The sequence below is a fragment of the Rhamphochromis longiceps genome, linkage group LG5 (assembly GCF_057381845.1).
Source record: "Rhamphochromis longiceps isolate RC_006_pf linkage group LG5, R_longiceps_female_GT1.1, whole genome shotgun sequence".
Taxonomy (NCBI): Eukaryota; Metazoa; Chordata; class Actinopteri; order Cichliformes; family Cichlidae; genus Rhamphochromis; species Rhamphochromis longiceps.
Window position 1 is genome coordinate 6,525,390 of NC_140561.1, and position 27,084 is coordinate 6,552,473.

Sequence of the window (27,084 nt, forward strand, 5' to 3'; positions counted from 1 at the left end):
TTGTGGTGTCTAAGAATATGTCTTGGTCTGAGTGAATAATCAGAGATTTCAATTTAATCCACCCGTTTTAGGGTGGAGCCTTTAGTTATCGACCCCAAGGCGAAATGGCTCAGTCATTAAAGAGGTTAAAGAACTATTTGTGGCAAAGCAGATAAGATGAGAAACATGCACAGCATTATTTCACTCTCTTAATCGCAGAAACTGGAAAATCACCATACCACTCCACAGACCTATTTACTGAGCAAACTAGCAACAGAGGGGGTTTTTATATCAGTTTTTGAATTCATACACTACAAAACCTCCCTTTATTATGCAGACTCGGCATTATGTATCTCAGTTTCAGGAGTGGAGAACAACTTTGTAGTCCATCACATGAAAGTAGTGGCAGCCATCCTGTTCAGCCATGTTTCAGTGCATCCTGTAAATTGCTGCCATTAATATTCATTTTCTGTACAGAATATTCAGCATTTTAAGTGTGTTACTGGAAAACATGCAAAAAACCCATGAAAAATATGAAAAATGTTATAGCATAACATTCTGAGCTTGATCAGTATGTTTTTTTTCTAATAGTTTATCAAGCTCTCTTTCCCATTAAATGATAAAATTGTGGATATTGCTAAATTTTGCTAATACGCTCGGCCTTTCAAATTGAGTCTCACACACTTTGCCATTGCAGTATTTATTTTATTTTATTTTATTTGTTACAAGCTTTTAAATTTGGGATTAGAAGAAGAGGCAGGTGTTTACCGAACCTGAAGTCCCGTCCCTAGCTCTAACCTTTGATGCTGGGTGACTTGGTGGACATTAAATATATTAATAGCTCACTTATTGGGAGGATCAACAGGCTTACATGTAAGTAGATGAGATTTTTCAGGGTACCAGCACTTAAAATAAAATGAAAATCAACAGGGAAAAGTACAGAAGATAACTACAGAACAAAAATGTAACTCCACAGACCGAGCTCACGCATTACATCATGCACAAAGCAAGGTGCAAAAAGTACAAACCCCCCCATAGAAGAGTGTGTTTTCCGTGCACACAGACCATGGAGTGGAATTTTCTTCAGCTTAAAATAAAAGACATTATGCAGCACGGGCTGTAAGTCTCTGGGGCGCCTTACATCTTAACAAAGTCTAACCCAAGTGAATGAGAAAAGTTTACACACCTGGCGCCAATTACAGTCAGACGCACGGCAGTTGGAGGCCGTTATAATACGCGGAGTGTTGGAGCTGCATTGCTGAGCGCTGTTTGGGACCCCTTGTTGTGGATTTTGGGGGCAGTGCTAAATTCAAATCTGCTCGAGCTCAACACACGCCTCGTTTCGAGCTGCGCCACTGTGCTCCAGGTTTTCGCGCAGAGCGAGAAACGAAACGCACACGGGATGCTGCGAGGAGAAACACAGCAACTCCAGTTCAGTTCGAGGAAATATGACTTTGCTCAGTAGAAATGATGGATGCGATAGACTCCGTTGATCCATACAGCCGACCAGCGCGCAGGACACAATGGATAGTCAGCACCCTGGCTTACCATTACGGACTGGACCGGGGAGTGGAGAACGAGATTATTGTTTTGGCCACCGGGTTGGATCAGTATCTGCAGGAGATTTTCCACCACATGGACTATCAAGGTGCAGGCAAAATCCCCGTGGAGGAGTTTAACATCCTGTGTGAAGTTTTGGGACTGGACAAAGACTCGGAGGACACAGAATGCGTCGACGTTTTAGACAATTTGCCCAGCGAACTCACTTTCAGACAGTTCCACGCCAAACTGTGCGGGTATTTCAGCACTAAGGCTGGCTGCCAGTATGAGAACGGCCGGCTGCTGGTCGGGATGGACAGCGAGCACATAGAGACTCAGATCCGCTTGAGGAGCCCGCTGAAGCGCCGAGAGAAGCTGTTGTCTGTGGGAGCGAGCAGCGGCCCCTCTCCTCTCCCGGAGGGGCGGCACGCCTCCGGCTGCAGGCTTGGCTCCTGCACCCGGGAGTGCTACGAGGAGATCGTGGCCCTGGAGGAAGCGGAGGATCGAATAGCCAAACTGGAGGATGAGAATGCGAGTTTGAGGGAGTTGATCGAGGACATGCGAGCCGCACTTCAGAGCAGTGATGCCCGCTGTTTGGCTCTGCAGGTGAGAAGCGGGATTTTAAATACTCTGTCTGTCCATATAGTGTAATTTTTAGGATGTAATATCTTTCACTTGGATCTTCCAAGCCCATAAAAATATGCAATATGCGTCCATAGGCCTTTTGTAAAAGAACAGGAGTGCTGCTGGGGCCCAAGCTTTACTGAGGGGACCAACGCTAGGAAGTAGTTATTCGTGACTTTGAAATTGTTAATACATAATTTCTAACAACTAATTACTGACAAGAAAGCAGATCCCATTTTTCTGGTTTCTCCTGCAGGAAATATGAACATGTCTCCTGTGGTCTCACTCCCCAGAAAACCCCCCAAAAGCCACAGACTCAGCCCCCTTCGTTACTTTGGACAATTTCATTCATTAGGAACAGTGACCAGTAAATGTCGACTGAGTCCTAAATTGTGAGTTTGTTTCCTGGCCGGTGTTGTGGATGGGTCCATTGTCAGACTTTATGAATTAGCACCAGCTAAGACACATGTTGTTTCAGCTTTACAGGCTTGTTTGCACAGGGCTTATGAGGACTTGGCAGGGCTGGAGAAAGGGTTCATATTCAGATGGTCATAGGAGGGGTTCAATCTGGACCTCCTAACAGGTTCAAGCAGCTCCTCTGCAGTTGTAAGCATTCATAAGGTTTTAATGAAAAGCAAAATACATTAGCATTAAACTAAAATGTCTGCTAGACGAAGTTAAAAAGCTAGTCAAGTTTAAAATAAATTCATTTATATTTATAGAGTACCACTTCACAGCAACAGTTGTCACTGTTTAAATTGTAAAGACCCTACAACATTAGAGAGAGAACTGCAATGATCAGACGATCCATAACCAGAGGTTTAAACAACTGTTTAACAGGAAGAGACCTCCTTCAAAAAAATCAGTCAGGGATGGGGAACACTCTGCCACAGGGGAAAAGAGACCAACTTGGCAACCTATAGCTTATACAATTTCACATCTCATTTATTCATTAAGAAATGAATTCAAGCTTAGCAACCCTTTATAAAGGGTGAGAAACTCATAAACAGCTGTCAACAAATCACGATGAGATGTAATCCTGATACTAGTTTTCAAGAGAAACATTACATTCCTGGTTTTTATTTTGATATGTGCCAGTTAAAATGTTTGTTTATTGGTACAGGGATTGGGGAGACTTGGAACAACAATTTCCAAAACCCACATATTTCATATTCTGATAGCACATACAGCACAAGAGCAAGTTGGTTTTAGATATATGATTGCTGACACCTTAACACCAAGAGATGTTTTTCACAGCCTCGCAGCCCAAAGGAGTTATTCATTTTCGCAATCTATTAAAACAACACTTCTTTATGGTTTCCTACAAATGCAAGACCTGCTTAGTCATGTTTTAGTAAGTTATGGGAATATCTCAGTTATTTCATTTGTTTCGATTCAGGTCGGACTGTGGAAAAGCCACTCCAAACACAAAGCAGACGAAGGCTGTTTTGTCGCTCACCAGAAGCAAGCCATGCAGAAAAAAATGGCCAACACCAACCTGAAAAGCTTACAGAACATAATCCACGAAATAGAGCTGCTGCGTAGCTCGCAAGATCGGCAGGTGGAGGAAGCCATGCGTTGTAATCAGAGACTGGAGCAGGAACTGTGGAGCTCTAAAGAGACTGTGGCTGCGTTGGAGGACTGCAACAGGGCACTGAAGAGGGAGCAGGTGGCCATGAGAAGGAAGGTGGAGGAGGCCCGACAGGCGCTGCTCAGCGGGCTGGGTAAAGTGAAGGAACTGGAGGCAAAGGCAAATCATGTATCAGCACTGCAGAGACACATCCTTCAGCTGGAATCAGAGCTCCTCTACTACAGGTGAAAACTCTCAGCTTCACATGTAGCATTTAAGTCTGAGCAAACAGCAGTATTTTAATGTTTGGGTTGGAGTATAGAATTTTGTCAAGACTCGATCCTGCACCATGTTGACTGAACTACTATTGGTTTTATATTAACTACTTATTGTAGTGATAGCAGTTGCTTGGAACAGTTAACTTACTTTCTGACGTACTGTTATTCCCAAACACTAGTTCTATTTTTTACCAGAACGCAGTCTTCAGTCTGTAAAAAAACATCTTAATGACATTTATTCCTTTATAAAACATTTGCCGCATCTTTAATTTCTCATATCCTGCATTTACATTTTCTTGGTGGCCTGTTTCTTTGTCATTGCTTCAGTTCTTGGCAGTCATTAGAACAGGGGAAGCAAAAACATAAGGTCTGAGTTTGCTTCTACAATGGCTAACTGCATTCATGCATACCCCTCATTAGATTTACCTGCACAATGCAGTTTTGCTCATTGTGGTTCCATCACATACAAAACCTTCACAGATTCTTAATAGATGGAAAGAAAAAAAACTCAGTTGTGTTTGTAGTCTGTGTCATTTATTTGGAAAAGTTTTCTTTAATGGCAGTCCACTGTTTAAAAAACAAAACAAAAGAAAACACACAATGTATTCGAGTTACAGAAGTTTTTTTTTTCCCCATCTTTTTGAAATGACATTAGTGATGAAGAAAATTAGTAGCATAGCTCACAAGCTGGCAAGCACATCCACCAGGAGATTGGAGAAGCAGTTTCACCATGGTTGGCGTCACCAATTGGTACAAGTTTATTAGATTTATTGTGGAGGGTAAACTGATGATTATCATACAAACATAAATATATTTCCAGAAAATCTGCCAAAACAAAAATGCATGTCATTTAATGCATTGTTGTTCTGAGCTGGATGGTCAAGATTTAACAGCTGGTCAAATTCTCTTGGTTTTTTTTAACTAGAAATGACTCAGTGTATCTTTGTACCTTTACATAAAGATGTGGGGTGATGACACTACATGTTTATAGAGAGAGCGCGTAGACTAGACATAAGCCTTTCTGCTAGGTTCAACCAGCTGTTAAACCCCCAGCATAGCAAGTGTCATGAGAAGCAAGGGCTTGTTTTGGCACGTTATTGCATTAGAAAGGCCTTTGTGGCGAGAATCAACCATAACGAATTATAATTCCTCCTACAGTAGGTTGAAATGACTCTATTTACCTCTGGCTTCATGCCTGGAAAGCTCTCCCATGCTATTTATAAAGGCTTGATGTGGCCTTACTATTCCAATTTTCAGTCTTGTTGTGTTTGAGTTTATTGAATGAGGCTTCGTGTGTGGCAGGTCAGTCTTGCCTGAGCTCCACTACTATTGGGAACTATTCATTTTGGTGGAAGTAAGGGTGTAATTGCACTTTTAAAGTACAAAGCCTTTGGTTTAATGTTTATCTCTGGGTCTGTTGTCCCCACTGCAACCATGTAATCAAGTCTGCAGGTCTGGCAGATGTCTCTAAATGCTTGTAATGTCTACATAATGCTGCTATTATAGCGTCATGGACAACCAGAGCTGTATGATTAAAGTCTTCACTCCTACCTGCATATATAGGTAAAATCACTTTTAGCAGCCAAGGTGCCCTTCCTTTTTTAACCCTAAACACTGCTAATATATGCACACTGTGTTTCAAAGGCTTTTCACTGCCCCTCCATTGATGCCCTAATGGCGAATAATTCAATAACACAAAGGCGAGAGAGAGTTCCATTGAGTAGGAGCCTGAACAGACTGACCGTTCTCATCAATCTTTGTTCACTTCTTTCACTCTGCTCCCACATGAGCAATAGCACATAGGCACCCCCAACCTATGGAACTTAGCAACCAAGCCCCTATTCTCAACGAAAGCCTCAAAGCTTGCTCGCTCACAATATATCCAAGGACACAGTAAGAAGAAACATGTGAGAACTTTCTGGTGCTCTTTTATGTCTTTCATCAAAATGATGTTTCTTTAAAATAAAATCATGATTCTTTCAATTTGCTGTCTGAAATATCACAGATGATATGTTTTGACAGGCAAAATAGGTCTTTGAAATGATTGACTATAACTTTATCCCCACGGCTTATTTCTAAAATGCTGTGACAAGTAATAAGATTATCTCTGACGCTGCTGGATTTTCAGAGATTCTGCTACAGAGCCGTAGGAAAGGTACAGCAGAAGCAATTTAGAACCAGATAATCACACATCCTTATGATGATGAATCCTTATAGTGTTCACCTTAACTTGACAGGGCAACAACTGATTTTTTTTAGACTGCTTTGAGTTTGAAGAAAGCTTATAAAGATGAGGATATTTGAGGAGATTTTACTATGAGAAACTTCTCATAGTAAGATGGGTTTACAGTCTGATCAGCTGAAAGGGTTGATCAGCCATATTTTGTATAATAAGCAGGAAATTTACCTGAGAAAATGTAAAACGCACATCCTTCTAAGCATTAATCCACCAATTTTTTTAAAAAAAAAAAACGTTTGACCAACTAAGACTACCAGCTTTCCACAGTCAAAGATAATAAGTAATAATAAATTGTTCCACTAATTCATCAATTCTTCATCCTTGATTGACTCTGCACATTCTTTTTACATACTAATTACACCTGTGTTTATTTACTTTTATCAGAATTTGCTGCCATTCCTTTAGGCAGCGTTCTGGAGGAAGTCCTTAATAGAGAAATGAGCTAAAATAAATACACCATTTCAGTAGTTTAACAATTTTTTTTTTTTTTTTTTTGTCATGTCAGTTTTGTTTTTTTTTGGGGGGGGGGGCGTTGTTGTTGGGTTTTACAATGACTGTGATTGTTTTTTTCCTAGAAAATGGTAGAAATATACTAATGAATAGTCACTGGCCAGTTATAGATTTAAAACCAATAGGGCATGCTTGATGGCATCTCTTTCAAAACCACTACGTTTATAATGGACCTTATTATAAGTGTGGTAAAATCAAACCAGAAATAGCTGCTTGTTATTATCAGTGATGACAATTACCAAAGAAATCTGTTTTCTTTCAGTTTTCTACCAAAAGCCATTAAAAAAATTGCTGCTCTCAAAAATACTTGTGATTATATTAAAGTTACTGTCTAGCTTTAGAACAATGGCATGAAACCAAGTGCAAGTTAGCTTAGCAAAGGGTAACCAGTGTACACAGAGGGAAATATCTAAAAAAACATTATTTTGTTTTAATATTATAATATAGATACTATTTTAATACAATAAACATATATTAGTACAATAAACATCAACAATGTCGTAAGCTTACTGCTAGCTGTTTAATGCTAACAATCTGTGGGAAACACAGCAACATATTAGCCAATACGTTACATTTTGTTTTGCATGGTATGCTGAGCTTAGTTATCTCTTGGGTACTTGGGGTGGCTGTAGCTCAGGTGGCAGAGCAGGTCAGCCACTAATCAGAAGGTCGGTGGTTCGATCCCAGGCTGCATCCTGGCTGCATGCCAAATATCCTTGGGCAAGATACTAACCAGTTTGCCTACTGGTGGTGGTCAGAGGGCCCGGTGGCGCCTGTGTCCGGCAGCCTCGCCTCTGTCAGTGCACCCCAGGGCAGCTGTGGCTACAATGTAGCTTGCTATTGCCAGTGTGTGTGAATGGGTGAATGACTGAATGTAGTGTAAAGCGCTTTGGGGTCCTATGGACTAGAAAAGTGCTATACAAATGCAGGCCACTTACCATTTATGCAGTGAATGGTCATGAGAGCGAATACCAGTCTTTCTAATATTATCCATGGTAACGAAGCCAATACGCATTTCAGAAAAAGTAGCCTTTTCCTTTATTAGGCTTTCTTATAACTTTTCCTTCATGTGTTCTTTTTTTAGCATTCAGTGATATACAAGTTTCTTTTCTAGAAAAATCCCTTCTCAACTTTCCATCAGTATCCCAGCAGAGGTCCAATGTGCTCATCGTTACGTGGGTGTTGTTGCATAACATGTCTGCCATTACTTTGGATTGAATGCGAGAACAGAGCAGAGGCTGAGATTCAAGTGGGAACCACACCCTCAGGAGGACTTGATCAAGCACATCTCTGGAGAAGTCTTGGTGCAGCTGCAATGATATAAATTTGTTACTTTTGGTTCAGTTTGTGCTCTTTAGTTCCAGGAGTCAAACTGAGCTTAAATCAGTCACTGCAGTGTGTAGAGCTCTGTGGGCCAGACATACTAGACAATGGGAAGCACAGCGAGAGGAACAAAATGAGATGAGGGGGGGGAGGAAAGCTTACCATCTGGAGGAAGAAGCAAACACTCAGCTGTTTGTTCATGAAATGACGGACACTTTTGCAAGGGACGAAAGTGAGAGGGACAGATGTGTTCATTAGTTTCGAGTCCCAGAGAAAAGACATGAAGCAGAGAGTGCAAATAAGTCATTAAAAGTGAACTTTGGCTGCTTTTTATTCAAAACTTCTTGACCTTTAATAGTCATGTAGATCCAGGTGTCTCACTTTATAAAGTCCAGGGATTTCTAGCAAGCATACCAAGCACATGCGTACTACATGTGCAAGTTTAAAACTCACTCACTTTCATTTGCTGGCTTCTTCTAACCTCAGGCCATCTGAAGCCAGGCCCCAAGGGAGGCATAATCTCCTGGCCCTTTCATGCTCTCTGTATGGTGCCTGAGAGCAGAAAGAAGAGGAGGGTCTAGCATACCATTTATCTGCCTCAGCTCTAGAGCTGCAACATTGTGGGGAGCAGGTGCTGCCATGGCTTTCCTACCCTTTAAATAATGTGGAAAACACACTTGGGGATGTCTGGGACCTGTGGCATTCTGCTGTTGCTATCTCGCTGTAGTTCTTGAGCAGCCTTCAAAGCCCCACACTGCCAAGTGGACTCATTTTCACGCTGAAGTGCTGCCCTGTTCTCTCTGGTTTGGAGGTATGCTGACATCAGCAGAAAAACATGGCACACAAAATATCTTATAGGCGTGCACCACCCACCCTCACTGGACTTCTCTCCCTTTAAAATTTCCCTCTGCTTTTAATACCGTCGTTTGTTTGACTTTAGAGGTTTCTTTGCACTTTGCTTGCTAAGGAAAGTTTAACCACCCTCTGTAAATGTTACAGCCATTAGTTTTTGGATTAAGTTCTCAGCTAGAGCAAAACAATAATCTGATCCCTAGAAGTGCTTTATTTGTATCCCAGAAACCAGCACATTGTTGGGCAGCCCAAGAGGACTTGATTAATAACCGTCAGCTATGTAAACAAAGCCCCCTCGCCTTTCCCTGTCAAGCTGCAGGGCATCGACAACTGACAAACTTCAAGTGCAAGCTCAGGTTTACAGTGTGCCCTCAGTTTTAACCTGCAGGGAAAGCGGACTGTCATTGACTGATGACACCTGAAAAAGGGAAACTGCTCTCGTGGGAGTGGAGGCAGGTCGACGATGATGGGGGAGGGGAGGTTATGTTGATGAAAAGTTCACTTCAGCGCCATGCTGTAATAAACACAGGGAGGACTCTGGGTGTCCTGGCTCTAACAACAAGCAGCTGGACTACCTCCCACCAGCCGAAAGAATGGCTTTCAGCTTTTGCTAATACAGTACAGGATGCTATTAATTACAAAAGTCATGACATAGCACAGTAAAACTCTTTGTGTGTGTGTGTGTGTGTGTGTGTGTGTGTGTGTGTGTGTGTGTGTGTGTGTGTGTGTGTCTGTCTGTCTTTAGGGATCAATGATAATTAGGGTATATTATATTCCAACAAAAGAGCATTTTTCACTGTCAATATCAAATCAATAATACATGTAGCTCTATAAATGCATTTGTTGCTCCTGGCACATACATGTACTTTATTGAATTTCCCACATTAACATTATGAGCTCGTTCCAGGTCTAAATTTCATTTTGGCTAGAGATCAACCAGAAAGTGCTTTTTGATACATGAATCTGGTAAAAGAGAGTGAGAAGGAGAAATTGATCAGCCTCTCTATCGGTCCCGCTTGTAGAGTACTTCCTCCAAAATGATAAAGTCTGTTTTAAGTTTCCAGCAGATGTACATGACTAAATTCTGCCTTGATTCTCCAGCTGATTTATACCATACCCACGACCTCAGTTTGTTTCTATTTTCTCCTTTTTTCTTATGAAGTGACAAAAAAGCTATTCTTAAAGGGGACATGTGCCCCAGATTTTTGTCCTTCTAGAGCAGCTTTGTGTGATTGATAGTTCAAATTAATCCTTATTGTGTTTTACTGGGCCTTGGTACAGGCCCTCAATTCATCCTCTGTCTGCAACACACCACTTTCCACTCCATTTAAGCCAACTTTCATTTGACTCGCTGCCTCTTATAAACCTACATTTTGAACAGCAAGTGGGAGAGGTGTCTTGGTTTGACATGAATGTAGGTGCCATGCACTGTCAGTTTGGACATTTGCTTCCTGCTGTTGGGTACCGGTGCAGTAGTAAATGGTCAGCCTTTTCACTGCCAAGAACATACTGTAGATTCGTTTAGTTATAGTAAACAACAGTAATGCTTTTTGAAATTGTTACTGACCATCTCTGCAAATGACTGCCAGCCCAATAATATTTCTTAAGATGAAATAAATATATGAGGTGAAATTATTTTTTCAAACACTGGAATTTCCCCACATGCAATACTGTTCACACATCTTGAGCACGTTACCACTTATTGTTTTTTATTTTACTAGGAAAATTTTTACTAGCAAAATACATCAGTATTTGGTATGACCACCTTTATTCATCAATACAGCCTGAACTCTATTGCTAGCTTTATAGATGCCTGTAGACACTCTCTCCTGACCTCCTCCAGACATACTGATGACGATGATTTGAACCAAAAATTTCAAATATGAGTTCATTACGCTATAAAATTGGTTACAGCTTATTTTCAGTCCAGTCCTTGTGCAGTTTTGTATACCTCAGCTCTTCTCTTTGTTTCTTAACTGTCACTGAGACCACAGTGAGGCTTCAGTGAACAGTAGATGGATCAACCAAAGGGCCAAATGTGTCTCTCGGTTCCTATATCAGGTGTTTGTAGCTACTTCTTACAGACAAGACTTTTGGATATTGTTCATCTACTGTAGATAGTTTTTGTTTGTTTGTTTTTTAGTGCTGATTCTTCTTCTTGGCCTTCTACTGTTATCCACACTGGATTCTTATAAGGACGGTGCACACCATATTGAGAGATTCCAAATTTTCAACTAATAGCTCTTTGAGAATCTCCTTGTTGGTCCAAACCATGTTATTTCTGTCTAACTGTGTTGTCTTTGGCATGTTTTATTGATTCACCTAAAGAAATGGAAACAAATGATGTGTTTTGTGACAGGCTATTAACAGTTTTCTTAGATACAACACTGATTCATCCTTTGACTTTGTTACCTTTTTATGTTTTAATGATGGACAGATCAGTGTTAAGTGGCTTAACAAAACAGAAGTAAAAAAACAACAACATTGTACCTCACCATTTTCAGAGCAATTGACTGAAATGAGTGAAAAACGGTGTCAAAAGAAAAACAATGAAACAGCTTCAGAAAGTCTGGAGAAGTACTGCTTAAGAAAAAAATCCCAATAAAGTCTGAAGAAATTAAAAAAAAAAAATGCCTCAAAACCTTCGCACAGTGCTGTATAATAAAATCTGCAGCATCTTTTTTTTCCTTCTCTGCCTCTCAACAAAACACATTAATAGTTATTTTTCATTTTGGCAGGTCAGACACATCCATGCTGGCCGATTGACAAGAATAATTGCTGATCAAATTTTGACTATGTCTGCTGCATCCCACAGACTAACCACTATCTGGGACGTCTGCCTGGACTCCTTTCAGGTGTCTCTACTCATCCAGTTGGAATTCCCACATTCAGCACTGCCACCACCAAACACTGTCAAAACATGTGATGGAAGCTTTCTTTAAACAGAATAAATCGCCTGAAAAGGCACACGTAGATGCAGATGCAAACTAAGTGAAGTAAACAAAAGTTGGGGAAACAGAGAAGAGGGACAGGCGAACAGTCAGGACACAGCAGACAACCTCAATGTTGGGAAACAAGGCAGTAACCTCCAGAGTTGAAAATGAAGCTACTATGGCAGTACTATTATTTATTTATGTATGTATGTATGTGTGTGTGTGTGTGTGTGTGTGTGTGTGTGTGTGTGTGTGTGTGTGTGTATATATATATATATATATATATATATATATATATATATATATATATATATATATATATATATATATATATATATATATATATACACCCAGCACGCCCCTGCGGGCGGTTTATCCTTCAAGCTCGGGTCCTCTACCAGAGGCCTGGGAGCTTGAGGGTCCTGCGCAGTATCTTAGCTGTTCCCAGGACTGCGCTCTTCTGGACAGAGATCTCCGATGTTATTCCCGGGATCTGCTGGAGCCACTCGCCTAGCTTGGGAGTCACCGCACCTAGTGCTCCGATTACCACGGGGACCACCGTTACCTTCACCCTCCACATCCTCTCGAGCTCTTCTCTGAGCCCTTGGTATTTCTCCAGCTTCTCGTGTTCCTTCTTCCTGATATTGCTGTCATTCGGAACCGCTACATCGATCACTACGGCCGTCTTCTTCTGTTTGTCTACCACCACTATGTCCGGTTGGTTAGCCACCACCATTTTGTCCGTCTGTATCTGGAAGTCCCACAGGATCTTAGCTCGGTCATTCTCCACCACCCTTGGGGGCATCTCCCATTTTGACCTCGGGACTTCTAGGTTATACTCGGCACAGATGTTCCTGTACACTATGCCGGCCACTTGGTTATGGCGTTCCATGTATGCCTTGCCTGCTAGCATCTTGCACCCTGCTGTTATGTGCTGGATTGTCTCTGGGGCATCTTTACACAGCCTGCACCTGGGGTCTTGCCTGGTGTGATAGACCCCAGCCTCTATGGATCTTGTACTCAGAGCTTGTTCTTGTGCTGCCATGATTAGTGCCTCTGTGCTGTCTTTCAGTCCAGCTTTGTCCAGCCACTGGTAGGATTTCTGGATATCAGCCACCTCCTCTATCTGCCGGTGGTACATACCGTGCAGGGGCCTGTCCTTCCATGATGGTTCCTCGTCTCCCTCCTCTTTCTTGGGTTTCTGCTGCCTGAGGTATTCACTGAGCACTCGGTCAGTTGGGGCCATCAATATATATATATATATATATATATATATATATATATATATATATATATATATATATATATATATGTGTGTGTGTGTGTGTGTGTGTGTGTGTGTGTATATATGTATATATATATATATATGGGGGGAGATATCATCACCCGAGATTGGGTACATAGCCCCAAGTGCGATAGGAGAAGGATCGTTGAGTGCGAGAGGAACTGACCTGAAAAATAGAATCATGGCCAAGCTTGAAACCTGGATCCCCCGTAGCCGGTTACCAAGATTACGTGAAGTACCCTCAGAAGGTCTGCTAGATGATGTTAATGCAGCACTACGGGCAATACCTACAACCACGATTACCGACACTAACAAGCTCATCTACAATACGGCAACAGTGATCAGTGAGATGCTTGGCTACAAGTTGAACAGCGACAAGGGGCAGTACCCTCCATGGAGAAGGAGGCTAGAGGGCAAGATCAAAGTAGCACGGAGGGAGGTTAGCCAACTAACGGAGTTGCAGAAAGGTGCGACAAATAAGGTGCCTAAGAAATACAGCAAGCTGTCCATACCTGAGGCCTTGGAAACTGCCAAGCAAAGACTCACAGCCTTGGCCAGCCGCTTGAGGAGGTACACCAGAGAGATAGAAGGCAGGAGAATAAACCAGCTGTTCTCCACAGAACCAGCAAAGGTGTACTCTCAGTGGCAAGGGAACAATAAGAGAACAGCACCACCAAGGCTGGAGACGGAGCAATACTGGAAGAGCATATGGGAGAAGGACGCAACCCATAACGGCAATGCTCAGTGGCTAGAGGATCTGAGGGCAGACCACAGCGACCTCCCTGAACAGGGTCCAGTAACCATCACAGTGGCAGATATCCAAGAAAGGGTCTCCAGTATGAAGAGTTGGACAGCACCAGGGCCCGACATGGTTCACGCCTACTGGCTGAAGAAGCTGACTGCACTCCACGAGCGTCTGGCAGCACAAATGAACCAGCTGCTAGTTAACGAGAGACACCCGGAATGGCTAACTGAAGGCCGGACGGTCCTGATCCCCAAGGACCCCAAGAAGGGACCGGTCCCCTCCAACTACCGACCAATAACCTGCCTCAGTACTACATGGAAGCTCCTGTCAGGCATCATATCGGCTAAGATGAACAGGCACATGGGTCAATACATGAGCGGGACACAGAAAGGAATTGGCAAGAATACCAGAGGCGCAAAACACCAGCTACTGGTAGACAGAACAATCAGCCGAGACTGCAAGACCAGACTGACCAACCTGTGCACTGCCTGGATTGATTACAAGAAGGCCTATGACTCAATGCCCCACAGCTGGATACTGGAATGCCTAGAATTGTACAAGATCAATGAGACCCTAAGAGCCTTCATCAGGAACTCAATGGGGATGTGGCGTACAACACTAGAGGCCAACTCCAAGCCCATAGCACAAGTCACCATCAAGTGCGGGATCTACCAAGGAGATGCTCTGTCCCCACTGCTGTTCTGCATAGGCCTGAACCCCCTCAGTGAGATCATTAACAAGACTGGCTACGGATACCGACTACGGAACGGAGCAGTTGTCAGCCACCTCCTGTACATGGATGACATCAAGCTGTATGCCAAGAGTGAACGAGACATCGATTCACTGATCCACACTACCAGGCTATACAGCAATGACATTGGAATGTCGTTCGGACTGGAGAAGTGTAGTCGGATGGTAACAAAGAGAGGGAAGGTAGTCAGAACTGAGGGGATTGAACTACCAGAAGGCAACATTGCAGACATAGAGGACAGTTACAAGTACCTGGGGATCCCGCAGGCGAATGGGAACCATGAAGAGGCCGCTAGAAAAGCTGCAACCACCAAGTACCTGCAGAGGGTCAGGCAAGTCCTGAGGAGTCAGCTGAATGGTAAGAACAAGATCCGGGCCATCAACACGTACGCCCTGCCCGTGATCAGGTACCCTGCTGGGGTAATAGGCTGGCCAAAGGAGGAGATAGAAGCCACTGACATAAAGACAAGAAAGCTCCTTACCATGCATGGAGGGTTTCACCCCAAATCCAGCACCCTGAGGCTGTACGCTAAGCGGAAGGAAGGGGGCCGGGGACTGGTGAGTGTCAGCACCACAGTCCAGGATGAGACAACGAACATCCAAGAATACATTGGGAAGATGGCCCCAACTGACCGAGTGCTCAGTGAATACCTCAGGCAGCAGAAACCCAAGAAAGAGGAGGGAGACGAGGAACCATCATGGAAGGACAGGCTCCTGCACGGTATGTACCACCGGCAGATAGAGGAGGTGGCTGATATCCAGAAATCCTACCAGTGGCTGGACAAAGCTGGACTGAAAGACAGCACAGAAGCACTAATCATGGCAGCACAAGAACAAGCTCTGAGCACAAGATCCATAGAGGCTGGGGTCTATCACACCAGGCAAGACCCCAGGTGCAGGCTGTGTAAAGATGCCCCAGAGACAATCCAGCACATAACAGCAGGGTGCAAGATGCTAGCAGGCAAGGCATACATGGAACGCCATAACCAAGTGGCCGGCATAGTGTACAGGAACATCTGTGCCGAGTATAACCTGGAAGTCCCGAGGTCAAAATGGGAGATGCCCCCAAGGGTGGTGGAGAATGACCGAGCTAAGATCCTGTGGGACTTCCAGATACAGACGGACAAAATGGTGGTGGCTAACCAACCGGACATAGTGGTGGTAGACAAACAGAAGAAGACGGCCGTAGTGATCGATGTAGCGGTTCCGAATGACAGCAATATCAGGAAGAAGGAACACGAGAAGCTGGAGAAATACCAAGGGCTCAGAGAAGAGCTCGAGAGGATGTGGAGGGTGAAGGTAACGGTGGTCCCCGTGGTAATCGGAGCACTAGGTGCGGTGACTCCCAAGCTAGGCGAGTGGCTCCAGCAGATCCCGGGAACAACATCGGAGATCTCTGTCCAGAAGAGCGCAGTCCTGGGAACAGCTAAGATACTGCGCAGGACCCTCAAGCTCCCAGGCCTCTGGTAGAGGACCCGAGCTTGAAGGATAAACCGCCCGCAGGGGCGTGCTGGATGTATGTGTGTGTGTGTGTATATATGTATATATATATATATGTGTGTATGTGTGTGTGTATATATATATATATATATATATATATATATATATATATATATATATATATATATATATATATATATATATATATATATATATATATATATATATATATATATATATATTAGGGGTGCAACGATACTCATATCGATATTGAACCGTTCGATACAGTGCTTTCGGTTCGGTACGCATATGTATCGAACAATACAAAATTTGTAATTTATTTTATCAACTTTCCTTCTGACGATGCTGTCTGTGTTGAGCGCTCAGTGAATCTGCGTTCGACTACTCCGCCTAGGCTGCACTGTTGAGCGCAGATCCACTGAGCGCTCAACACAGACAGCATCGTCAGAAGGAAGAGCGCAGGGCAAGCCAGCGAGACAGAAGTTAAGCTCTCCTTGCAACATGGCAAACTGAGCCTCCCCCACCCTCATTCAGATCTGGCGTTTGGAATTATTTTGGTTTTCATGTGACGTATGACCCTGAAGGTAAGCGCGTCATGGACTAAAGTATAAGCATGTATGTTGGATGTGCCACGCAATGCTCAATTACATGGGTGGGAACTAGTGTTAGCGCAGTTAGCTCGTTAACGTGTTGGCCGTCTAGCTCCACGCACGGGGCGATCAGGGGTAGCTCGTTAAAGGAGATTGCCGTGTTGTGGCGTTAACGTCATTTCAACGAGATTAACGCTGACAGCACTAGTGGGAACACAACGAATATGACTGCACATTTACGCCGACATCATTCTAGTGGAAAGACAAAAACAACAAGCATGCTACTAACTTTAGCCGAGTCATTTAGACAGCCGTTAGCACATGATTCTCCTTATGGGGACCTGATATGTTTAATATTGTGGCGAGCTCAGACAAGGTGGAGACGGAGGTGTCGTTTGGTCTTGCTTCCCGTGAGCTAGCCAGGGAGCACAGCCGTTTATTGACATCTGCAGAAGAACACTGCCGCTAGCTAACTGCTCAGCGCGGCAACCGCACAGCAACAACAACAACACCACACAGGGCGCCCTCTGACCCCGGAAGGACACACCGTCGCAGCGAGAGGGCGTCACCCGTCACTATGGCAACATAAACAAAACATAACTGTACAAACAGAACCCCGAACAGCCCTGACCCGCTACATAGCCCCCACCTAAGGGGTCAGTCGTCCCCGACGACCCCATTACCCCACACAAAGTCCTGCAAATGTCCAGGTGCCTTCTTACGGCGCACCGGCCGGTCACGACCGGCGGGGGAAAAGTCACTCGGGTCAGAACATGGGGTGCCACCATCATCCCACTTCTGACACCAATGTGGCGAGCTCAGACAAGGAGGAGACGGAGGTGTCGTTTGGTCTTGCTTCCCGTGAGCTAGCCAGGGAGCACAGCCGTTTATTGACATCTGCAGAAGAACACTGCCGCTAGCTAACTGCTCAGCGCGGCAACCGCACAGCAACAACAACAACAACACACAGGGCGCCCTCTGACCCCGGAAGGACACACTGTCGCAGCGAGAGGGCGTCACCCGTCACTATGGCAACATAAACAAAACATAACTGCCCTGACCCGCTACAATATGCTGCTGAGAATATAGCCCAGAATATATAGTATAGTATAGCTTTTATTTTGGAAAGAGCCATTTCTCTGTAATAAACTCTCTTTTCCAAAGATGAGTGATTCCTCAATCAGATACAGGGCTTGCAAAATCGCTAGCCCGACGTCCCGGGGCTAGCGATTTTTCCAGTCAGGCTACCAAAATCTATCTCTGCCCTGCCCGTCGGGCTATTGTAGGAAGGAAAAATATATGTCAATGCTTTTGCATTCTTTCGGAAATGTAGCTGGGTAATTATGTCATTGGCATCGATGAGCCACTGTCAATATGTGACATATTGAAATCGCGTTTGAATTTGCGCTTGTTTTTTGCTTTCACTTTGCAATCGCGCGAACTGTGTATAGAGAGCGACAGCACTGATTGGTGAGTGATGATAATTTGTGCACCAATTCCTCTGACATCGTCTTATCAATCGTTAGCTTACACTGCAAACATGACAAGTGAAACCTCCCGCAGCTTAAACATGTGAGAGGTTGATCGCGCAGAGAATCGCTGAGCTTATGTGAGTGCGCGTGTAAAAGCAGCAGGATATATATTTCAGTTCTGCTGAGCCAAATAAGACAGGTCAGGGTGAAGAAGTGACAGCCAAAGAAAAGCTTACCACAAAACGGAAAAGTTATGACAAATCAGACTATAAGGCAAAAAGAAAGTGCAGCTTTATGGTTTCATGGACAAAATAATTTCTGTGGCTGCGATATGACGAGCTAAATAACCAGGGCTGAACATAAGTGGTCCGCAGGTGCGCATTCGCTGTCAAAATAAAAAACGCGCACAAGATAAGTTGCAACACGTGTTTGCGTACATAAGATTTTCTGGAGGAGGACAGACATTTGTTTAGAACTCTTAAAGATGTCGAAGAAGCTTCTTTAAGCAATTACTTTGGTGTTCCTCCACCTCCAAAGAAATGTCAGTAGGAGTCCGAACCACAAAAGAAGCGCGTATTCTCGGAAAAGTGGTTGCAGGAGGTGAGCTGGCTTCAAACAAATGATGAACGCACAGAGATGTGGTGCAGAATGTGCTGTGAAAATCCCACTCTAGTGGACAAAAACAGTTCTTTTTATATGGACGCAAACGCGCGTTGCAACTTCTTATCTGGTGCGTCTTTTATTTTGACAGCGAATGCGCACATGCGGACCACTTATGTGCACCCGTGTAAATAACATAATGTTCTGCCGGGTGTGTTGTTGGCTTTCTCTCGATTTCTGAGTCGACAAGCGCCTTTGTTACTGGGACCAGTCATTTTAAGAAAGCCCCCATTAGAACCCATGAGAAATGCAAGAAATGCATTATTGCTCAGTCTGCAATATCTTTCAGTTCATAGAAATTTCTGTTCAATTAGAACCAAGTATTTGAGTTGATGATTGTAATTTTTATACAATGTTGTAATTTGTTTTTCAACAATTTTTTGATTAATGTTTTGTTTCCTTTACAATATTATACTTTAATGTATAATATTATAAAGGAAACAAAACATCAATCAAAAAATTGCTCTCTTTTTTATTCGGGCTACTTAAATTTATTTTGGGCTACCAAAAACTGAAGAGCCCCTGCCCAAAGGGCTACCAGGGATTTTGAAATTTTGAGAGCCCTGAGATATATTTATTTTTTTAATTACTTTTGTTTCAGCAACAATAAATTTAAAAACTGTACTTTTGAGTTAAAATATATATTTATAATTTTAATAAATGACAAATTAAAAAGGCATGAACATTTTTTTTGTATCGAAAAAATATCAAACCGTGACACCAAAGTATCGAACCGAACCGTGAATTTTGTGTATCGTTGCACCCCTAATTTATTTTTTTATATATATATATATATATATATATATATATATATATATATATATATATATATAAAAAATTTTTTTTTTTAGTAACTCAATTCAGATAGAGTGTAGGGTGTCTCCTTTTTATTGACAAATGTCCTCACAAGCAGTTGCAGCTAGCTGCCTGTTAAGCCTTACTTCCACTAGTATCAGTATCACTATGTTACTTAGTTACTTAAATAGGAGATATTGATGTCGGTGCATGTTATATGGGTAGTTTGTGGATGCAGCCTGCTAGCTGACTATATTAACATCAAAGTCCTGATCCTGCGGCTGTGGCCTACTGTTAGCCTCCCTTTAACCGTTGCCAATTAAAGTGCAATCAGTCACATGAAGCCTGTATTTGAAAAAGCCTTCCACCGTTTTGCTTAAGAGTCCGAGTGTCTCCACAGCAACCAGTTGAATTTTGTGTGTGTTCTTGTCTGTGCTGGTGTGACTACAGCTGCTCCTTCTTTCTTCCAACGTGGCGCCCTCTATAACTTAATAAACACGACTCTCTGATTGATTGCCTGAAATCTTGCTAAAGTTAACAAGTGACTTCAGTGGTTTCTCTCCAGTGTTGCACAAAGCTAGAGTAATCCACAGATGCAGAGCATAATGTCATCTTACAGCAGGGTTTGCCTTGTGCCAACAGGATATAAGCATGAGTTCTCTGTGACTCTTAAAAAAATTAATTGTTTTTTCAGAGAGTTAGGCTGCTGAAACTCTTTCCGAGATTTTCTCTCTGCTTTTTTTTTCTTGGGCAAGACATCATCATCTGGAAACACTTATTCTGTGATTTATGAAGGCCCCCTATCGGATTTCCCCCAACACAAAAGAGCAGACAGCAGAAGAAGCCTAGAAAATTCAAACCATTACAGAATGATTGATCCGCCCAAACTCAGCCTCAGTCTTTTTTTTTTTTCAGGAGGGAATGTTTGAATGTGATCATGACATGAGGAAATATGTGAAATATACACTAAAGGTCTTACACATCTTCTCCTCTGCAGATCAAAAGAAACGTTGCACTTAAAAGTCTTGCATGCTTTACCTCACATCTTGCAAACTCCTGCTAACTCCTGCACACTTAGAGTGGCTCTCTACCACTGACCCACTTTACTGTAAAAATGCCTTAAAGATACAATGTCTGGCTTCAATTACCCCACCCAGATTTGGCGTACAGCATCACAGGCCTCCATAAAATTATCATGGCGGTTGTAGATGTGGCGTAATACACACTCCCTTGTGTTACATGATATGTTCTCTTTGATGTTGGCAATTGGTTTGGACGGAACTTTTCTCATCTGTGCAAATGTGACGAGCGGTTTTAGCCCCTTTGGCCACTGTCAGCTTACATGCAGCAGCACATGTGACTATATTTGCAAAAAAAAAATGCTGAACTCGCAGCGCTTTCTTTCAGGTCAGAAGTGTCGAAACTACAACTCCCAGGCAGCACCAGTGCAGAGCAGCAGCTGAGTGTCAGCAGCAGGCCAGGACAGAGATGCTGCCTGGATACCCAGCACGACCGCTGTTCCCCGACAGGATGTGCTGTAACGACTCCAGACAAGAGTAAGACAATATTGAATATTAAAGTACAGAATGTTTTTTCTGATACTAGCCACTCATGTATGAGCTTCAATGCAAGTCTAAGCAAAATAAATACTGAGCTTGCAGGTAAGGTAATACTTACCCCATTTTGAAGTGGTCATCATATTCATTAAATATGCTTATACACGCCTATGTTGTTTTGAGGCAACAAACTACACCACATTTTAATTCACTTGTACCTGTAGCACCAACTAACATATATATTTATACTGGAAGCTTAACTCTGCAATATTAGAGAGAGAACCCTCACAGTCTACTGCTGGCAGGTACTTGCTAAGAGTGGGGGGGGCACTGTACAATTAATTTTTGTTAATGAAGACCTCTGGCTAATACCCTTTGCAATGATCGCAATAACAGTTGGTGATGATGATGATGATGATGATGATAACAATTATGTACTGTATGTATTGTCCAGTGGAGGAGCAGCTGTTTCGGTCAGTGGAGGGCCAGGCAGCCTCTGACGAAGAAGATGACAAGTGGACTGGAGATCAACAGAGACAAGTGGATGAGGTGAAGAGGATCTTAGCCAGGCTATCCTGCTGTGGGGAAAGGTATTGCATGTTCATGTTATCATAAAATATATCATATATTTGATTGCAGGAATAAGTTAGATTATGGAAGTCTTAATCTGTTACCTCAGTAAACATTGCTAGTCACTACTTTCTATTCATCATGAATGAATGATTTTCTGTTTGGTTCTATTTAAATTAAACAGACAGTTAAAACAACATCATAGTTATATTGTAATTGACAGTAAATGCTCCTCTGGAGTTTTCAGGAAAATCCAACCTTATTCAATCATGGCAATGCTAAAAAAAAAAAGGTCCACAATCCAAAAGGTGATGTCACAGTGTCCATGTCCGTCTCTTGTATACAGTTTGTGGGTCGGTCTGACTGACTTTCCATCTTCTATTATATGTTCCTTAATAAGGTGCGAGGACAAGGCATTCAAAAAGTTAATGTCTAATTTCGGGAGCTCGAGAAGCGAAGAGAGCTGCAGTGCTGTGTTGGAGCTCCTTGAGAGAGTGACCAGGTTGCATAAGCAGCTGGAGCTGAAGGAAAGCCAGGCTGAGATAAACATGGACCAGGTACAACCCAACTCTGTCATTCCTCACCCTAGGGTGGGTTTCTGTGGTGCCACCTGCCCTCTGTTGGATCTATTTCTATGAAAGGTTCTGTTATTGATATTGTTCTGCTTGCCTTCAATCCCAAGCCTTTTTGTGGCTCTGCACGGTGTGAAACTAGATTAGAGATGACTGCTAAAGGTTCTTCTGAAAGTGGAGGTCTTCATAGGCTAAACCACAGCTAATGCTACAATCCTTCAACTTAAGATAAGATAACCTTTATTAGTCCCACACGTGGGAAATTTGTTCCACCTAACCAAACCACCAGGCCGTCCCACACACAGACACGCCTCCCTCTTTCTGGGTGTGGGTGTGTTTGCAGCTGTTTGCCACTGGAGCCGACCACAGAAACACTCCCCTCTTTGTTGCTCCATGACACTTAAAAAAATATAATGAATTTAAAGCCCTCTCGTCACAGTCGAGTGGTATTTTCACAACACAGGAAGACAGGCAGAAGGGGAACCGTGATGTAATGTGTTCCCAGAACATCTCAGCACTCAGAGAGGAAAAGTTCAAACCAAACAAAGTCCTGACAGCGAGGCTTTGTTTATGAGCAGGATGTGTGGGGTGAGACCTTTGTCCTTCAATACACCATGACGTAAAGGTGCACTGCAGGGACTAACATTTCTTACAGAAACCTACAAAAATGGGTTGAATTTTAATGTATTTACAGTTACAGTTGTAGGATAAAGACATGCTGTGGAAGAGAGCCAGAGATTAATAGCAAGTATGATCCAATGCAGAGAAGTGTATTAGCACATAGTGAGTGAGAAAGGTGGCTGAAGAAGAAATGCTAAAGCCTAATCTTGAAAGTAGAGATAGTGTCTGTCTCCTGAATCCAAACTGAAAGCTGGTTCCATAGAAAACTGAATGCTCTGCCTCCCATTCTACTTTTAAATACTGTAAAGTGCTGTAATGGGGTGAAATGGTACTATAAGGTCATTATTGGACCTGATTATTCAAGACCTTGTATGTGAGGAGCAAGATTTTTAATTCAATTTAACAGGAAGCCAATGAAGGGAAGCCAATACATGAGAAATCTGCTCTCTCTTTCTAGTCCCTGTCAGGACTCTTGCTGCAGCATTTTGGATTAGCTGAAGGCTTTTCAGTGAGTTTTTTGGACATCCTGATAATAATGAATTACAGTCGTCCAGCCTGGAAGTAATAAATGCATGAACTAGTTTTTTCAGCGTCACTCTGAGACAGGATATTTCTAATTTTAGAGATGTTGCGCAAATGGAAGAACGCAGTCTTACATATTTGTTTAATATGTGCATTGAAGGACATGTCCTGGTCAAAAACGACTCCAAGGTTCCTCACAGCGTTACTGGAGGCCAAGGTAATGCCATCCAGAGTAAGAATCTGGTTAGATACCATATTTCTAAGATTTTCAGGGCCGAGTACAATAACCTCAGTTTGATCTGAATTAAGAAGCAGAAATTTAGCGGCCATCCAGGTCTTTATGTCTTTAAGACATTCCTGCAGTTTAACTAATTGGTGTGTGTTATCTGGCTTCATGGACAGATAGAGCTGGGTGTCATCAGCAAAGCAGTGTAAATGTATGCTATGTCTTCTAATGATGCTGCCTAAGGGAAGCACGTATAATGTAAACAGAATTGGTCCTAGCACTGAACCCTGTGGAACTCCATAATTAACCTTAGTTCTTTGTTAGTTTTGGACATAATTAATTAAGTACAAAACCAACAAAGAAGTGGTCTCACATCTTGTGGATCAAAAGCACTGGAGGTCTACAGACCTAAAATAAAAAGTTGTTAGTTAGCCTCATTGTTGTACTGGGTGACATGTTCATTCATTACTTGTAATATATAATAATTTTAACTGCAATTTTTCCATTCGTTGTCTTGCCATTGAAAATGCTTTAATACCAAATCAGTGTTAATGAAAGTCCTTATATTTAAGGATGTCTTCAAAGACCAGATGTTCTTCTAAGATGAACTCACAATGTGATTCTTGATTCTGATGCCAGGAGTAACTGGTTCTTGTGCCATGTCTTCCAGATGAAGGACTCCCTGATGCAGGAGCTGCAGCAGAAGGCTGAGGAGACTGAGCTGCTTCAGATGGAGCTGCAGATGCTGGAGACAGAGAGGGTCCGTCTGTCTCTGGTGGAGGAGAAGCTCGTGGACATCCTGCAGCTTCTCCAGCAGCTCAGAGACCTGGTTAGTCACAAGGTTTTGGTTTTTTAATTGTTGAGATAAATTTAGAAAGGACGTTTTGACTTTGTAAGGATATTCAAATATTTTTAATTCATTTTAAGGCAGGAAAATCTTGCAAACAAGCATTCAATCCATCATGTGAACTGAATTTCAAAGTAATGAAAATCATTTGCAGGGTTGATAGTTGAGAGATATCCACTGATGGCGCACTGGAATTAATTTGTTCTGTTCAGATATCAAATAGGAAAACAAACAGAAAGCATTTTCCTTGCTACAGGCAAATTCTCCACATGGACATTAACTTGGGAATGTTTTCAAAATAAAAGGCAGCTTTGTGCTGTTGAGGTTTTTATACATTCTTTTGTGTTTGCACTATCCCTTGTCAAACATATGTGAAAGCTTTGCAGTTACAAGATGCAGTTTTCTCATGAAAGTGGCTGTTAAGCACCTGATTCTGTCATCTGGCTCTCTGCTGATTTCAGAACGTCTCACGGAGGTCTCTCGGGAAAATCTTGCTCAGCACTCTGGAGTCTTGCAGCGACCCGCAGCACGGTTAGTAGACCTCACACACCCAATGAAATCAATACAACTCTTGTGACATGAAACCATGAAAATTTACAGTTACTTGTGGGAGGGAGTTAAATGGAAATAAACTGAATGGCCTGTCATGTGACTTCCTCAGAAATATCACATCTGTTCTGTTTTTAACACAGGCAAGGCCCATATTCTGGAGGTGCTCAATGCCCTCTATCATGAACTTACTGCTTGTGAGATTCTGTCTTCTGGTAGACCTTTGGAAAAGACACACAGTCAGCAGTCTCTTGATGCCCTCATCATCTCCTGCTAAACAAGACTGCCTCCTGCTGGCCTCGGAAAATGCAAGCGTCTTTTTGGAGGACACTGAAAGCTCAATAGTTTTGATATATGAAGCTGATTGATGTGTATAGTGTATTATATTATGGCGATTATAAGCCTCTTGCCCTGTATCTATAAAGGGATGTTAATCTAGAATTATTGTAGCAAAGAGCTTTATTACATATAACTGAAATACATGCTCACAGATTTTTTTAAAAGCTTCTATTGCACATAAACTTTCAGGATGCAAAAAAAAAAAATTGTTTCATTTGAACTTTTTCACAAAAGATACGTAAATGTGAAAATTCAGAAGTGAGTTTAACTTTAACAGGACATAGTACTCAACCTCTGCTGGTCAACCTCAACCTCTGACATAACCATTCCACATCTGCTTTTTAAGATGAAATAAGCTGAAAAGATGATAGGCTACACAAACTGTAGAGAAATATGCAATCTACAGTGTATTTTACCATCTCAGGAGACCACACATGCTTTTATTTTGCAGCCCTTAGGATGCCTCCGTGTTGGGAGATAATGTGGGATCATTAGCCACTTTGTATCTAACTGTGTTGACATGGTCATCTGCGACTATTAAGCAATAAATAAAAATTTGGATAGAAAATGTATTTCTGCTCAACTTACTCAAGTTCCTCTTACTCACTTTTTGAACACAACACAGTCTTCATCAGCATTACTAATCACCTGACAAATTGTACAGAGCTAATGCCACTGGTTGTCTTCTAGCTGCTGACAACACATCCTTATCCTGCCACATCTTAAAGCTGTATCTCATGAGCGCACTATTTAATCTGGAATTCACCATCTTTACCTCTTCTACTGAAATCATTTTAAATATTTCTTGTAACATCAACTATTAGTAGCCTACATACAATCATAGACTGTATAACAAAAACAAGCTATCAACAACTTATTTTGGCAAACTTTATTTTCTAAGAAGTAAATAATACTCACCATACCACTTTTGATTAAAAGGGAATAAGATTTTTCATTCAGGCTCATATTTATTGTGCTCTCAAGTAACAGTGGTGAGTGATGCACAAGTTAACTGTTGAGTATGAGAACAAAATTTGGTGAATAAAATGCACTCTGCTAAATTTTTTTACATTTCACTATTTAAAGGATTTTGTAGCCTACTCTAAAACTAACCAACAACCTGGTCAGTGACATAATTTTTAACGCAGTTTAAAAAAATAACTGGAAGGTCAACAGAAATGAAACAACTAGGGGTGGGCGGATCGATCCAAATATGGATAGTATGGATAACAACTCTAGCACTGGTATCGGATCGATACTAGCACGATTGGATCAATACTTTGCTTTTTAAGTTCAGCATGTAGCCCGCTGAACTGTGTTAATTATTTCTCTGGAAAAAATAATCCTCAAACATGCACTATGAAAAATGTCCGAACATTTTTGTGTGCTTTAGAGACAGAACATTTTACATTTGAGGTCTCCGAAAACCCAGTTTCAAAACACACGAAAAGCTGTTGAAATTTCCAGGCAAGTATATACATGTTAAATGACAAGATATAGTGTTCAAATAGCATCAATTAAAAACTTCAGGTTTTTTATTTCTATATGACAATTTTTCGTGATTAAACAATAAGAACAAGTAGTCTGATGTCCTGTAATCATTACATTGTAATCACAGTCCCCTCTGTGCATCCTCCGACATGCCAAAAAGGGGGGCTGTAAAAAGAACAAAACCAA

The 27,084-nt window shown here is 42.2% G+C and overlaps 1 protein-coding gene across 1 annotated transcript; it reads left to right on the top strand.

Annotated features, from left to right (window-relative positions):
* Positions 1 to 1,095: 1,095 nt before the first annotated feature.
* efcc1 (EF-hand and coiled-coil domain containing 1) lies at positions 1,096 to 25,979 on the top strand. The gene is made up of 8 exons (XM_085405554.1): positions 1,096 to 2,124; positions 3,542 to 3,957; positions 21,013 to 21,161; positions 21,616 to 21,751; positions 22,132 to 22,288; positions 24,343 to 24,501; positions 24,981 to 25,050; positions 25,212 to 25,979. The coding sequence occupies exons 1-8, from the start codon at positions 1,447 to 1,449 to the stop codon at positions 25,343 to 25,345; spliced, it is 1,899 nt and encodes a 632-aa protein (XP_085261680.1). The 5' UTR covers positions 1,096 to 1,446; the 3' UTR covers positions 25,346 to 25,979.
* Positions 25,980 to 27,084: the final 1,105 nt, after the last annotated feature.